Source organism: Trachurus trachurus, assembly GCF_905171665.1.
Source record: "Trachurus trachurus genome assembly, chromosome: 7".
NCBI classification, from domain to species: Eukaryota; Metazoa; Chordata; class Actinopteri; order Carangiformes; family Carangidae; genus Trachurus; species Trachurus trachurus.
In genome coordinates, this window is record NC_139901.1 from 29777190 (window position 1) to 29792512 (window position 15323).

At 42.4% G+C, this 15323-nt stretch overlaps 1 protein-coding gene across 1 annotated transcript in view; it reads left to right on the forward strand.

The window, feature by feature from the left end:
- Positions 1-15323, forward strand: part of magixb (MAGI family member, X-linked b) — a gene marked incomplete at both ends in the record, with an annotated part of 69282 nt that overhangs the window by 49405 nt on the left and 4554 nt on the right. Inside the window, 7 exons of the mRNA XM_083974671.1 lie at positions 3606-3806; positions 5373-5449; positions 5546-5692; positions 7915-8053; positions 9338-9429; positions 11590-11806; positions 12401-12772. Of these exons, the coding sequence (XP_083830797.1) occupies positions 3606-3806; positions 5373-5449; positions 5546-5692; positions 7915-8053; positions 9338-9429; positions 11590-11806; positions 12401-12772 (1245 nt within the window). The remainder of the gene's footprint in view (positions 1-3605; positions 3807-5372; positions 5450-5545; positions 5693-7914; positions 8054-9337; positions 9430-11589; positions 11807-12400; positions 12773-15323) is intronic.

The following is a 15323-nucleotide window of genomic DNA, read 5'->3' on the forward strand; positions in this document are numbered from 1 at the left end:
TGTTTTTCATGCACTGATAAATTTTGAGATTTTGGGCTGTTTTTCTTCCTTAACATGTATTCTTTCAGAAAAGTCAAAAGAAATGGTAGAAAATCCACATTAAGGAGGTTATTTTACTTCATTTTGTCTCTTTCTTAAGTAGTTTTCTCCTAATTTTGCCAAAAGTTAACTACTGTGACATACTGTGCTGTGCTTGTTATCTGACCCATGTCATGTCAGGTATCATTGTAAAGCTCTCTCTCTCTCCTGAACAATTATATAGGCTCCAAAAATTGTCATCTCATCCGTATCCGCAACCAATCGTAAAAGTACGATTTACATGTAACAATTTATGGAATTTTACAGTCAAAATGAGTTTTTCCTCAGACTCTGAGCTAGAAATCTCCACTTCAGCAGCACTTACAGACACCAAACTTTCCAGTTTTCTGAAGGTTTTTACAGAGGGGATTGTTGATATATCATTCACAGCCTGATTTATATAACATTTTATTCCTAAAAACATGGCGAAATTGAATTTTTTGGGGGCTGGTGACAGTATTTTCTCAATTACAAAGTGATAAAAAGAGATATCCAAAATCCCCTCTGTAAAAACTTCTGACTCTAACATGTCAACAAAATACAACAAGAATTTTGAAAGTGGCCTCATCCATTTTTCAGATTTTGGTTCTGGAAATGTATGCAAATTAGCGCATATTTCATCAGATATTGCCTCATTTACATATTTAAACATAAAATTTGACAAAACTTGTAATACGAAAAATATTTGTCTTAATGTAAGTGATGAACTTGGGAAGTTTCATGGTGATATGTGTTATTTAAAAATGTTACCCTATTCACCTGTAGTGTCTCCCCTTAAGACAATATACGTAAGGCTGCTATTTTATATATTTTCTAGGTGTAGACTGAGGGGACAGGCGTGTAGCTACCTCGGCTGAATGAGAGTCTCAGAGTGTTTATGCTGCCTGATGGGTTACATAAGGCCACTGGCAAGACTCTGGAGGGGCCAGCTGTCACAGCACGGCTCGGCACAGCGTGGTACGGCACAGCATCCCCTCACTGGGGTCATGGGGAGAGTAATAGGGAGTTTACTAAGATACAGGAAGATAGACGTCGTCATCCCGGGGGAAAAGACGATCGCTAATTAACTTACCCGCAGGTTTTTAAAGGTTTACCGCCGGGTAGTTACGTACATTCTTTTTAGGAGATAAATGATGGTCTTATTAATGAAATGTAACAATTGTGGCAGTCGCATTAGTTTGTTTGAATTAAAAGTGAATGTTCATGTGTGTATTGGACAGAGGAGCAGCACTGCCTCTGGGCTCTGTAGCCTACGTACAGAAATCACCACATTTACATTAAGTTAACATGGTTTTGAATACAGGATTTGTGGCAAAAGTTTGTCACGTCTGCTTATGTGAAAGCCAGCAGAGACTACTGATGACGTATGTGATTGTTGAAGGGGTTGACTTTCAACCCCTACCCCTTGTAGCTCCGTTTCAAGGGGCAAGGGTTAAGGGCTAGGGGTAGGGATGAAAAATAGAATTGGAATTGGACAGGATAGTAATGTCTTTCCAGGATGTTTCAGAGTTCGGCTATCTGAGGTGAGTGACTACATGCAAAAACACAAAGTTTATACTGTTTATACTGTACACTATATGAGTTCAGTGGTGTCTCTAAGGATTCCAGTCATGTACCATAGATATTTGATTGTTTTCTGAGTGTTTGTTGTGGTTGAAAGAATTGCCCCTATAGGTTAGCGTTGTGGCTATCCCATAGCGCCGGGTAGCCATGGTGTAACTCCGGTTTGCCTGCATCAATTTTAGTCGCGCTTTTTGCTCCCCCCAACACTGGGTGACCATCAGGACAACGATTTAGGGGTCAACAATGACCGGAATTCTCCTTTAACTGTGAGCAATCTCTTTGTGCAGAAGGTGAGTTGATGATGAGGCTGGTTCTTCCTCCTCACATTGTTGTTTTGTTGCTTCTCCTCGTTTTCAAAAAGGATTTCAGAATCTGCTTCACACCCCGCCGGCCTCTCTAGGAGTTATTATATATGTGCTGTGTTCTCTTGGTGCGATCGGTGCAGAGGCAGAGGGAGAGGAACAGCCAGCACTTTCCCACACAGAGGAAAATATATTTTGTGCTGCCAGCAACTATAACTGTCCGTGTGTGTGTGTGTTTTTATGTGTGTGTTCAGTTGTTTTGTATTCCAGTGGCGTACCAGTGCAGACAGTTTGCAAGTTTTGGGGGGATCTGAGTGTGGGACTCACTGACGCTGTATAAACCCAAAGTGTAAACATCTAAAGTCTGTTGCTGCGTGGAGTTTGACAGATTCAGGACAGGACAATATTGCAGGAAATATTGCGAGCTCCGTGACGGTTCGCCGCTGAGGAGGAAGACAAATTATTGAGCGGCGAACAACTGTTAGCCTGACAGCGTGTCTGTATAAGCAGATGGAGAGGGGATAGGTTGATGGATGGGAAGATGAAAGAGAAGAGGAGAGAAGTTACAAGGAGACGATGGGGGGGAGGTACAAGAGAAAAGTGTCTGTGGGAACTAATTTATAAAGTAAATCCTGCCAAAAACAATCCAGAGCTTAATTACAGCTTGTTTTAGGAAGTCTGGCACACGGACAAGTGAGATAAATCTCCCTGCTTTTAAATTAATCTACATTTGACCCCTGTTATTAATCACCGCCTTCAGTTAAAAGCAAAGTTTTTTGGGGGCTGCGTTGAGTCCAGCGCCAACGACTGTAACGTCTGTAACGAGCAACAAGTTGTTTAAAACCCTCCTATTGTCCTCCTGGGTCAAGGAAGGAAGGAAGGAAGGACGAAGGGAAAGAAAGAAAGAAGGAAGGAAGGAAGGACAAAGGGAAAGATAGGAGGAAAGAAGGAAGGGAAAAAGGAAGGAAAGATAGAAGGAGGGAAGGAACAGAATGGGTCAATTGAGTCAAAAAGAAAAAAGAAGTAAGGACGAAGGGAAGGAAGGAATAAAGGAAGGGAGGGAAAAAGGATTGTGGAAAGAAGGAAGGAAAGAAAGACGGCAGGAGGGAACAGCTTCGTTCAAGGAAGAAGGAAGGAAGGGAGGGGAAAATTATTATAGAAAAAGAAGGAAGGGAAAAGGGAAGTAAAGATAGAAGGAGGGAAGGAACAGATTGGGTCAATTGAGTCAAAAAGGAAGGAAGAAGTAAGGACGAAGGGAAGGAAGGAAGGAAGGAAGGGAGGGAAAAAGGATTGTGGAAAGAAGGAAGGGAAAAGGGAAGTAAAGAAAGTTGGAGGGAAGGAACAGATTTGTTCAAGGAAGGAAGAAGAAGGAAGAAGGGAAGTAAGAAGGAATGGAAAAGGGAAGGAAAGAAAGATGGAGGTATATAGGGAACAGATCAGGTCAGTTGGATCAAAAGAGGAAGGAGAAGTAAGGACGATGGGAAGGAAGGAAGGAAGGAAGGAAGGAAGGAAGGAAGGAAGGAAGGAAGGAAGGAAGGAAGGAAGGAAGGAAGGAAGGAAGGAAAAAAGGATTGGGTCAATTTGACCCAGAAGGACAACAAGTTGTTTAAAGTGGGATTAAGTGACTGTTTAATGTGTTTTTTGTTGTTGTTCTCTCCTCAGCTGCTTCTCTTCTCCCTCACCGGTTCGTGACGGTGCGTCGCGGCAGCCCGGCAGCCAAGAGCGGCCAGATCCGCCCCGGAGACCGACTGGAGGCGGTGGAGGGACGGTCGGTGGTGACTCTGCCTCATCGGGAACTCGCTCAGATACTGCGCCGGGTTGGAAACACGCTACGGCTCACTATCGTCCCCCGTCCAAGCACCTGTAAGCATAGTGTTAAACATCAAACACACTGAAACACTTGATCTTGTCTTTTGTATTATATTTTTTTTCATATTTTGATCAACAGCTTATGAAGTATACATAGAACTCAAACCCCCACATCTCATGTTCCCTCACACAGGATAAATCAGAATAAATCAAACAGAACACACATTAAAACAAACTTGACAACATAGAGAAAATAAAATTGTTAGAAAAGCAAAACACTTCATATCACAAGTTTCCAGTCCTAAATGGGGGCTGGTCCCATTCACAGCAACCAGAGAACCAAAATAATATCCAAATATACAGTATACCCTCAAAACAAAAACAGACACTGACAACAAAACAAAAACAAGTAACAAACAAAAAGTCGGAAATAACCACTCACAAAAATAAACCAAAAAAAAACTACCACAACAATACAACACAAACTATTACACTCAGATCTTTATTTATATAGCACATTTAAAAATAACCGTTATTAAAGCAGAAGTAAGCGATACGGTCGTTTTGGCTGATGCTGCGTTCCAGGCAGGCTTTTGAAACCGTAAATTACAGCTTCAAGTCACAACTTACGACTTTGTAGCGTTCCAGGCAACCCACTCGTGTTTTTCCGACCTGTTTTACCTGTGAAAGTCACTATAACGGCCACTCGTAACTTCCGACCCGTGAACTCGTACCAGATCGAACTGGTATGACTTCACAGGTCGGAAAAACACGAGTTACGAGTTGCCTTGAACGCACCATAACAGTCCTCGTCCCTACGTCGCCACATTCAGGCGCATCCCTTGGCTGCACACACAGCCCTGCATGCCGTTCTCTCTCCTCATTGGATAAAAATTGTAGGATACGAGAAAAGTTTTCTCCTCGGCTCAGAGCAGAGCAGAGGGACTGACAGACCCGTGTTTCAGTCCAAACACTCTATGTAAGTGATTGCTGTCGGAAGATATAACTTTTTAAGACTTATATTAACACAAAAATATCGCTTACTTCTGCTTTAACCAAAGAGCTGTACAAGTCATATCAGACACATAATATCAGTTCAAACACATTCAGACTCCAATTCCACATGCACATACACAAATAAACAGTCCCACAAGCATACATAACTGAGTTTCCCGTATTTAACCCGTGTTGAAGGCCAAAGAGAATAGGTAGGTCTTGAGCGAAGACTTAAATTGATGGACATCTTCAGCAGTTTTTATATGCGTAGGAAGCTTATTCCAGAGCCTGGGTGCTGCCACCTTTACTTTTGCATCTCGATCTAGGAACCTCTAGGAGAAACTGATGTGATGATCTTGTTACTCTGGCTGTAGTTTGAATTTGAAAGCTTAAAAGGTCGCAGAAATAGGGTGGGGCTAGGCCATTTAAGACAATAAAACGTAACATACAATAAAATCTTAAAATCAATCCTAAATTTGACAGTATGTATCATTCAATATGTATCATGTATCAGTATGTAATTTGAATGTAGCGAGGCCAACACTGGTGTGATATGGTCCCTTATAGATATACTGTAGATCTTAATTTATCCATTAATCTAATCTCCAACTTCATCTCTTCCAGACACTTCTAGCCTTTCAGAAGCAAATGACTTTGACCCCAGTCACAGAAGCAGAAAAGGTCAGAGGTCACGTCCAAAGGTGCGATCATCACCATCATCAGTGTATGATATACTAACTGTAAAGTGCAGTGACGATGGTCCGTCCTCCCTCTGACTCTCTGTCTCCGTCTCACAGCGTGACTCCAGGTATTACAGCGTGGACCTGGACCGCGGCCCCTCGGGCTTCGGCTTCAGCCTCCGAGGCGGCAGCGAGTACAACATGGGCCTCTACGTCCTGGGGCTGATGGAGGGGGGGCCGGCCTCACAGAGCCACAAGATGCAGGTGTGTTTGTTGTTAACTGTAATCCTCATCTTATTTTATCGAAGTGCACTGCAAAAACTCAAAATCTTTCCAAGAATATTTGTCTTATTTCTTGTCAAAATGTCTAATTTCTAGTCAAAACTAATCTCTTTCCACTCACATACGACTCACCACCTAAAAATGTACTTGTTTTTAGATAATTTTCACTTGTTTCAAACTAATTTTCACTTGAAATAAGTAGAATAATCTGCCAGTGAAAGCAAGTTTTTTGTGCTTGTAACAAGAAAGAAAAACTTGCCCCACTATCAGATTATTTTAAGTGAAAATATGCTTGAAAGAAGTAAAAAGGGTCTAAAAACAAGTTACTTTTTATGTTATGAGTCTTATTTTAAGTATAATGAGTTTATTTTTGACTAGAAATAAGACAAATATTCTTGGATTTTGAGTTTTTGCAGTGTGTTATTGCTGTAGAGGGTGTGTACACTCCTGTAAATGTTTTTATTTATTATTAATTCACAGCACTTGTTCCAACGCACAGATGGTGATGTCACGGTTGATTAATAACAGCATCCTTGTCGTGATGTACCATGTACTTAGAAATACAAAAAAAAACAAAAAAAACATGCACCTGTCCTGCATTGTGTTTGTTGCCAAAAAAATGTGCTGTTATTACAGATAGATTTAGAAAAAAAATCAGTTCAAGCTGTGAGAGCCACTGGAAACAAGAGTAAAGCTTAAATGTTATTTATTTTAAAGCTTAGCTTAGCACAAAGACTGGAAACAGCTAGCCTGGCTTTGCCCACCAGCACTGGTAATGGAGCTACGTTTTGCTATTGCTGCATAGCTGACGTTAGCATTAACAGCTGCTCACTTACAAGTCGACAAGAACTTTTGTAAATTCAGCATTAAACTTCACTCCTTTAATCACTATGAGTTGTCTCCAGCAGAAGAAAGCAACACTACAGTAGTTTTAAGTCTTGTTTCTATCTCATCTTTTCTTCTGCTGAGGCCTGAGGGCCAATTTATAACCTCATGTCTTGTAAAAACAATGATGGCTGAAGTTTTTATCATGCAGCAGTCATCATCACCACCTTTTCATAGTAAGAAACCATGTTTGGTGGCAGGGAAAACTTTAAAGGGATAGTTAAATATTTGGCAAATTGGCAAATATAGTTTTAGGAGTACAGGTTTGTTACCTTTAATAGTCGGTGCAAGCTATTTTCGAGGCAAATACAGAGACTGCTTGCCGAAAAACTGCCTCCAACAGGAACGTGCATCAGCGGTTTTGCATGAATTTCCCTCTAAAACAACTCTGTCTGGTAACGTTGTGTTATTATCTCATAGCGTGGTGAATGTGCAGGTCACAACTTGTCCACTAGAGCGTTTTGGAGTTGTTGGATTGTGTATTTGATGAGTTTGATGAGGGAAACCAAGAAATCCTGCTCTGCCGTTCTAAAAATATCTTGCACCGACAATTAAAGGTAACAAACCTACTGCTATGACTATAGGGATTATGGCAATGGGCCAATTTGCCAAAAAGTTGAACTATCCCTTTAAAAAAAGACCCAAAAACTCAGATAAATGCTTTATCAGGGTTTTGTGAATTTTAATTCTTGGTGGTGCACATGAGTACATATGAACTGGTATCACCACCAAAAGCAAGAAGAACTGAGACAAACTGGGGAACCGATTTATGTAGAATAACCAAAGCTGTTCTGGTTGAAAAAACATAGTTCTCCCATTACTCTGTTTAGTTTTGAGGTTCTTTGAGGTTGCAGGAATTCCTTAAAGTGACTTGGTTTATGATCAAATGCCTACAAATGTATAACATCCAACATCCAGTTTGTGCGTCGTCACCCAACATCAACATCAACACCATGTTAGCTCTGGTAGGAGCCCGAGGTCGCACCAGTTTCCTCACTTCAAGTAATGAAATCTTGAAATGTCACAGTAGCACAGGTGTAAATAATAAAATCTGTGGTTTCTGCTTCACTCTCAGGCTCCAGCTTTTGGTTTTGTTTGGTTTTGTTTTGTAGCTGCTGGGCGTCATCCTATAATGTCATTAGTAACACCTGTGCTCCTCCTGCTGTGACAAAGTCCAAACCTTTATTTTCTTTATACCGTCGCTGGATGTCGATGTCGTGCTGCTTTTAATGAGCGACCGCCTTTCAGATTCAGATTACAGTCTTTAACCCGATGTGGATGCTGCTGTGTTTTTGCTTCGCTGCGTCTCGTTGCCGCAGGTGAGCGATCAGCTGGTGGAGATCAACGGCGACAGTACAGCAGGGATGACACACAGCCAGGCGGTGGAGCAGATCCGCCGGGGAGGCCACCGCATCCACCTGGTGCTCAAGAGAGGGAACGGCTACGTGCCCGACTATGGTGAGACCGAGAGACGTGGGTGTGAATTCAAGACGCTCCCATGAGGTTCACAGTTTTTCTCAGTTGGTTTGGCTCGTTTCTCTAAACAGAAATTACATTCTGAAAACTCTAAGATCATTTGGCACCATTGAAAAAGCTCATATCTCTCCTAAAACAGTTCACTCATGTGTCAAAACGAAATTCTTTTCTCATATAAATAGTCAGTTCCCCCAAAATGCGTCGTCCCTTTGGCATCGTGTGAGCACTGCAAGTCAACATGTTTAGATGTTTTGTCACTATGGCAGAGGAGCATTGAAATGTCCCTCATGTCCTCCTCTCAGTCTGAGCCCAGTCCTTCATTCACAATCGTTCCTGTACTAGTTTTATTATTTTGTCTAGATAACAGAATACAATTGTGTATAAAACTTTAAAAAATAGAATAAAAAAAACAAACAAACAAAAAAACAGGATTTTAGGGTAAGAGTAGCCTATAAGGTTTGACATCACACATTGCACTCCTACTGCCAAGGAAAGGTAGCCATTTTTATTCACACGTGAAGTAACTTCCATTCATCAGAGTAAGAAAACGTATACAGCAGAATATACTGTAATATAAACACATTATAAGTAGCCTACAGTACTGTAAATAAATATATGGTATTCATGGTTGTATGTTCTTGACTAATGTTGACAAGTGAACAGACTATTGTACATGTGATGACTTATAGAATGAAATGAGGCTGACATGTTTTGGAGAGTTCGACCATTAGACTGAGAATCAGCAGTTTAGATCAACAACATCTATTCACTAACTAGAGGCTACCTGTAGTTAATCATTTGCAAAGATGTACGAAGACATTTGCAATTTGATGAAATGACTGAGAAACAGAATTCTGTTGTGAACATTTGCCAAGTGGTTTGGAGGTTGGCCATGTTGTTTTGAGAATGTAATTTCTGTTTTGAAAAATTTGCCAAACTAATGGAGAAAAACTGTAAAACATTAGAAACAAACGCTGCTTGTGATGCATTTCTCTTGGGTGTATAATCTATTTTCTTCCTTCTTCTGCATCATTGATTCTGACTAAAACACTTATTTCACTATTTTCTTTTTCTTCTTGGTGTTTCCCCTCCTTCATCCCCTTCCATTCTTCTGGTTAATTGAATATTTGTTTTGTTTTTTCACAACATTTTCCTCACTCCTCCATTTGGCTCGTCTCGGTTTCTCCCGCTTCCTCTCCCAAATATTTCTCTCCTTTCCGCTCCACTCCTTTTTTTCCTCCCTCTCTCTTTCTCTTTCTCTCTCAGTGGAGCTCTCCAGTTTGTCTCTATGTATGACCAACTCCAAGCTAGGCGAGCCTTGCTTCTATGTCATTGGACGGACAGAGAATACGCGGTTGGTAATGGTTCCTGTTAGTTCTCCCATTTTCTGTCTCTCTACATTCCTCTGCTCACTCACCACTGCTGTCTTCACTTGTAGTGACACAGACCTGTGTGTTTGACCTCCTCATTCTCACTTAGTGTTGATTATCGGCTACAGTTTGTTTTTACGATCGCTATGACCCATTTTACAATACTTTCAGTACTACACACTTAAAACATACAATTCCCCAAACAGTTAAAGCCCCAGTGTGTAACTTATTTGGCTTTTTATTAGCAAAAATCAAATATGTCTTTCATAAATACGTATTTCACTGAAGTCGAATCACAGCCGCATACAAATGAAAGCTTTCTGGTATCTTAGAATGAGTTGTTACAAGTCGTTACAAATACATAAGTGGGCGACGCACCGAACCGAGGCGGCCATGTTGCATCGCCATTTTTTACGTTCAGTGGCAGCGTGACCGTAGGTAACCACGGAAACTCAGCGGAGCTGTCGGCTCGGCCTGTTAAAACTGTCACCACTGTGTAGTGTGAGGAAGGACGGAGGCACTGATGTTGCATTCAGGTGCAGTCAGGCAGACAGCCGTTGGATGTCATTTTACTCCACCAGAGAAAGACGGTAAAACGTGGGTCAGGTAAACGATACGACATCACCATGACAACATATTGTCACGCCTGTATTGTTTTGCCTCATGCTGGCGGACCACTTGTTTACATAGACGCTTGTTTATCCTGTTACATGCAGCGTCTGTTGTCTGTCTGACATCTGCCCGATTTCACGTGAATGCAACATCAAGAATATGTTCCGATATGCAACCGCACCGCTAGATGGGGGGAATTCCTACACATTATACCTTTAATTTCATGCCCAGAATCACACAGTGTAACTAAACACAACTCACCAAATCTACCAAAACACTGACACATGTTGTCTTCCAACAGAAACTTGTAGTCAGTGTCATAAAAAACACGAACAACTGATGGAATAACACAAACTGAATCACTTTACATGTGTCAGCTCTACTGTTTTACAATAGACAGATTTTTGTATTGATCATGAATTGATGTTCGTGCTGTAGCCTACAGTAGTAAATTTTTAACCCCTCTTCATTTTTCATTTGTTGGGCATGAATTTTGTTCCTTTTTTCGTAACACTCAGTACAAAAAGTGAACGACCATCTCAGTGCAGCTTTGCAGAATGTAAAGTTTATGAAAGAAGAAGACAGTAAATGACAGGATTTGCAGTAAACACTGTAAATGAAAATTACTTAGAATAAAGAGGGAAAAAAATCAGCATTTACAGTAGCTGTCATTCACTATTGTCAAATATACAAAAAGAAAAAGAGAATTACTGTTACTGTAAAAAGAAAAAAAAAGTATCAGCTGTGATGATGTATTTGCATGAGTTCAATTAACTGTTTTTCAAAAGCAATGAAACAAAATAAAGGTCATGCATTTGTTTCAGTCTACAATGTGAACTGCTGTTCACTTTGGCTTTGAACATGAGGTTTTCTGCAATTGAAAATTAACTAGTTAACATAATATACTGTTTTGGTCTTGGTTCAGCTTGTGTATAAAAGAAGTTAAAACAACTGTTACATAAATGTGTTAAATGTTATGTTTTTGGGTCAAAAGAACAAGAAATGTGTTAATTGTATAGCCCAAGTGTGTGAAGAGTTTTGAAAAGTGTTTTAAGTATTGAAAAACGGGTCATAGCGATCGTTAAAAAAAAACTGTAATGTAGTGATGCTTTGGGTCTAATATACTGCCCCCCCCCCCCCCCCCCCCCCCCCTCCAGAATCCAAAGTGTAGAAAAGAAAACTGCATAATTGCACCATTAGAGAACATATGATAATGAGATATGTGATGTATTTCTAATGAACGGTTATGCAAAAATAGAAAAGCATCTGTCGTTACACCATCTAACCTAAGATAAACTCCCACAAAAAGAAAAAAAGAAAAACACTGTGGCTGTCAGAGCTCCTTAATAACAGGTTACATAATGTTCTCTGTCTGAGATTGTGCTCTTCCTCTCAATTACCTGCCCATTCAGTCTGTTTTCTCTCTTCCTTTCTCCATCATCCCCTCATCTTTCCTCCCATCATCATCATCTATATAATGTGCTTCCAGGCCGTGAGCACAGACTCGCCTCCCCCTCCCGCCTGCATCACCCCAAGGAGCCGGGTCTGGCTGCAGTAGACTCCACCGGGCAGAGGAGAAGCAGGTCTTCAGACGGACGCGAGAAAGATAAAGAGAGGAGGAGGAGGAGGAGAGGAGGAGGAGGAGGAAGGACGGCCTCAGAAGGAGGGGGGCGCTCAGGTGTGCAAAGCCCCGTCTCTGAGCTGGGAGAGAAGTCTCGAGAAGCCAGAGACGAAGGCAGAAGCAGAAGCAGCAGTAGGAGGACGAGGAGGAGAAGAGGAGGTGCTCAGAGTTTACCCAGAGACGCCCTCAGGAATTATAACGACAGTGACACGGAAAAAGGAGCAGAGAGGGGAAGAAAGAGCAAGACGGAGGAGAGGAAGAAGAGGAGTAGGAGTAGGAGCAGGCAGAGGAAAAGCAGGAGTGAGGAGAGGGAAAGGAGGAAAGAGCAGGAGGAGGGAGAGCAGGAGGCAGCTGCTGTGGAGGAGAAGAAGAAGGTGGAAGTTCAGGATAAGGAGGTGCAGGTGGAGGTGGAAGTGGAGGTGCATGAAGAGGAGGAAAAGGAGGAGGAAAAGGAGAAGGAGGAGGAGGAGAGGGTGAATTCAGAGAGCGGAGGAGGTGAGGAGAATGTCGTCTTACCGATTCCAAGTCCAAACCAAAAGCTTCCCAGACCCAAAGAAGATATAAGGGAGGAGGAGGCGAAGGAGGAAAACTGGGACATGGCAGCGGAGTACAGGGAGCTGAGGAGAGGAAAGGAGGAGGAGGAAGAGGAGGAGGAGGAGGAGCAGCGGAGGAGGTCAGGGGGCGATGACAAAGAGACACAGCTGAATGAGGACGATGAGGACGCAGAGAGCGGTGAAGGCGTCAAGAGGCCGTTACCGAGCGTGGACATCGTGGAGAGGAGACCCTTCTCCTTCCTCACCTCCACCGCCTCCACGCTGTCCCTGCAGCAGCTGGAAGACGAAGTCAAAGACGACGACGATGAGTCAGACTCTGGAAACAGCCAATCGGATGGTAGCGTGTCTGCTGCCAGCATCTCAGGCCTTTCCGTGGCCGCTTCCGCCGCCGCCGCAGCAGGAAGAGGAGGAAGAGGAGGAGCGGTGCTGCCCGGCCGCTGGCTCACACCCAGCAGACAGAGGCTGGAACAGGACGGAGGAGGAGGAGGAGGAGGAGACGGGAACGGGAACGGGCCGGAGGGAAGAGGGAGAGGAGGGAGCATGGGTGCAGATCCCGATGGGGGAGGGGCACGGGGGCCGACATGTCTCCCCCAATTTCTGAAAAACATGAAGTGTCCCCCCCAATAAAATAAAAGGTTCAGGTTCAGGTGACTTTATTGATACCTAAAGGGTAAACTAGTTTTGCAGTCGAGAGTCGAAACAAGCGACAGAAATCGAACAATCAGAATCAGAACAGGACATTGAAACAAACACATACACATAAAACAAGAAACTAATTAGACTCGACAGAAAGTGCTGCAATTCATGAAATAAATATAATAAAAGTAAAAGCATGAAACTAAAAACAAATAATTAAAGCAGAAGTAAGCGATCCGGTGGTTTTGGCTAACTTCCTGTCAGCCGATGGAGTTAGCAGTCCCCGCCCTCGTCCCTACGTCACCACATTCACGCGCATCCCTTGGCTGCACACACAGAGAGGACCGCCCCTTTATGCCGTTCTCTCTCCTCATTGGATAAAGGTTGTAGGATACAGGAAAGTTTTCTCCTCGGCTTACAGCAGAGCAGAGTGACTGATAGACCCGTGTTTCGGACCAAACACTCTATGTAAGTGATTGCTGTCGGAAGATATTATTTATTATATTATTATTATTTATTTATTATTTACACAAATATTCCACTTACTTCTGCTTTAAAAAGCCCTAAATTATTCAAAATTGAACAAATGTATTTTCAGACTTCACAGATTCACATCTAAAAAGAAATGATTGAAATGGTGCAACAAATAATGTTTGACAAATATATTTCTGACTCCATCTTCCATCTTTGGTCTCCTCCACTACGATGCAAATGAACTGGTAGTTTCTACACAGACGCTGATGAAATCAAAAGGCTTTAAAGAAACAATCCCCTCAATCTTAGGACTCCATTTATTGATATTCATCCATATCAATTAATCATGCATAAAGTAGTCCCATACACTGGGAGAAAAGGAAGATGGGAAGAAGAACTGGGGATCTGGGAAGGTCGGAGGAGGCAAAAGATAAGAACTTTTGTGTCCCCACCAATCCTGACATCGGATCTGCACCCTGGGAGGGAGGGAGGGAGGGAGGGGGAGAAGGAGGGGGGGTTTGCACTGCCTCTTGACTTTGAAAACAGGAAGTTGAAGTTGTTGAATTATTAAAAACGAATCAGAATCAGACTCCGTCGTCCATCTCACAGCGTTTAAAGACCTCCACTTGTTTTGTCTTGCAGCTACCCACACTACCAACATCTTCTCTCTCTCTCTGGTCACTTTGAAATCTACAGTCGTAGTATGAAGTCATATTCTTTGTGCCTTTTTACAGCTGACCTCTGGCTGACGTTCAATGTCGAGATCACATTTTATCCTGTAAATGACACCAGTATGGTAATCTTTGGAAACTTTGGAAACATTTTTTGGGTGTTTTTTTTTTATTATTATTATTTTTCTGGGGCAACTGTCGCCCTCATTATGTTGCACTGCTCTCTTCACGTCTTGCAGCATTTCTGATGGATATTTCTGGGACGTCGGCACAGCTTTTGTTTAACCCACCTCCCTCCTGTCTCTCACCCACACCTTCCTGCTTCTTTCCTGGCTACTTCAGCACAGTGTCCTCTCTTAAAGGATAATTACCGTTTTTTACAATCTGGACCTTATTTCTAGCATAAAATATGATCATTTACTCACCCAGATAGCTTTGGCATCATTACAAGTCGTTCCCGACGAAATTAGCTCCAGCCGAGAGCCGCGCATATCCGTATAATGTGAGGCAGCAGAATGCAGCCTCTAAATAACACATTATCCACTGCAAAACTCCTTCATTTCACCAATATTTAGTTCTGATAGGCTAGTGCTATTCCCCTCTGAGTCCGGGGTTAGCTGTTATCAACATCCGGGGTCTGTAGGTTGACCTACTGACCTCTGACCTGGATGATGTCATCTCTGAGCGCCGCGCGGCTTGTTGCTACCGCTAATGCTACGGTTAGTTTCTGTGTGTTTCCGACTTGTCAGAACAAAATGAGCAGCTGGATGAAGTTCAGCTTCCACAGGCTTCCTCTCCTCAACCTGGACTCACTAAAGCTCCGGCTAGTTGAGATAAAAATGGACCCGAACGCCGAAGCAGAATGATTATTATCAGAATGAGCCGCGCGGCGCTCAGAGATGACATCATCCAGGTCAGAGGTCAGCAGGTCAACCTACAGACCCCGGATGTTGATAACAGCTAACCCCGGACTCAGAGGGGAATAGCACTAGCCTATCAGAACTAAATATTGGTGAAATGAAGGAGTTTCTCTGCAGATAATGTGTTATTTAGAGGCTGCATTCTGCTGCCCTGTAGACTCCATTATACGGATATACGCGACTCTTGGCTGGAGCTCATTTCATCACAACGACTTGTAATGACACCAAAGTTATCTGGATCTAAATGATCGTATTTTATACTAGAAATAAGATCCAGATTGTAAAAAACGGTAATCATCCTTTAACTCAAGTCCCCCCCGCCCCTCCCTCTCTAAAATGTACAGAGACTTTCACTTATACCTCATAAAGACACTGAGCAATAATAATGCAACAG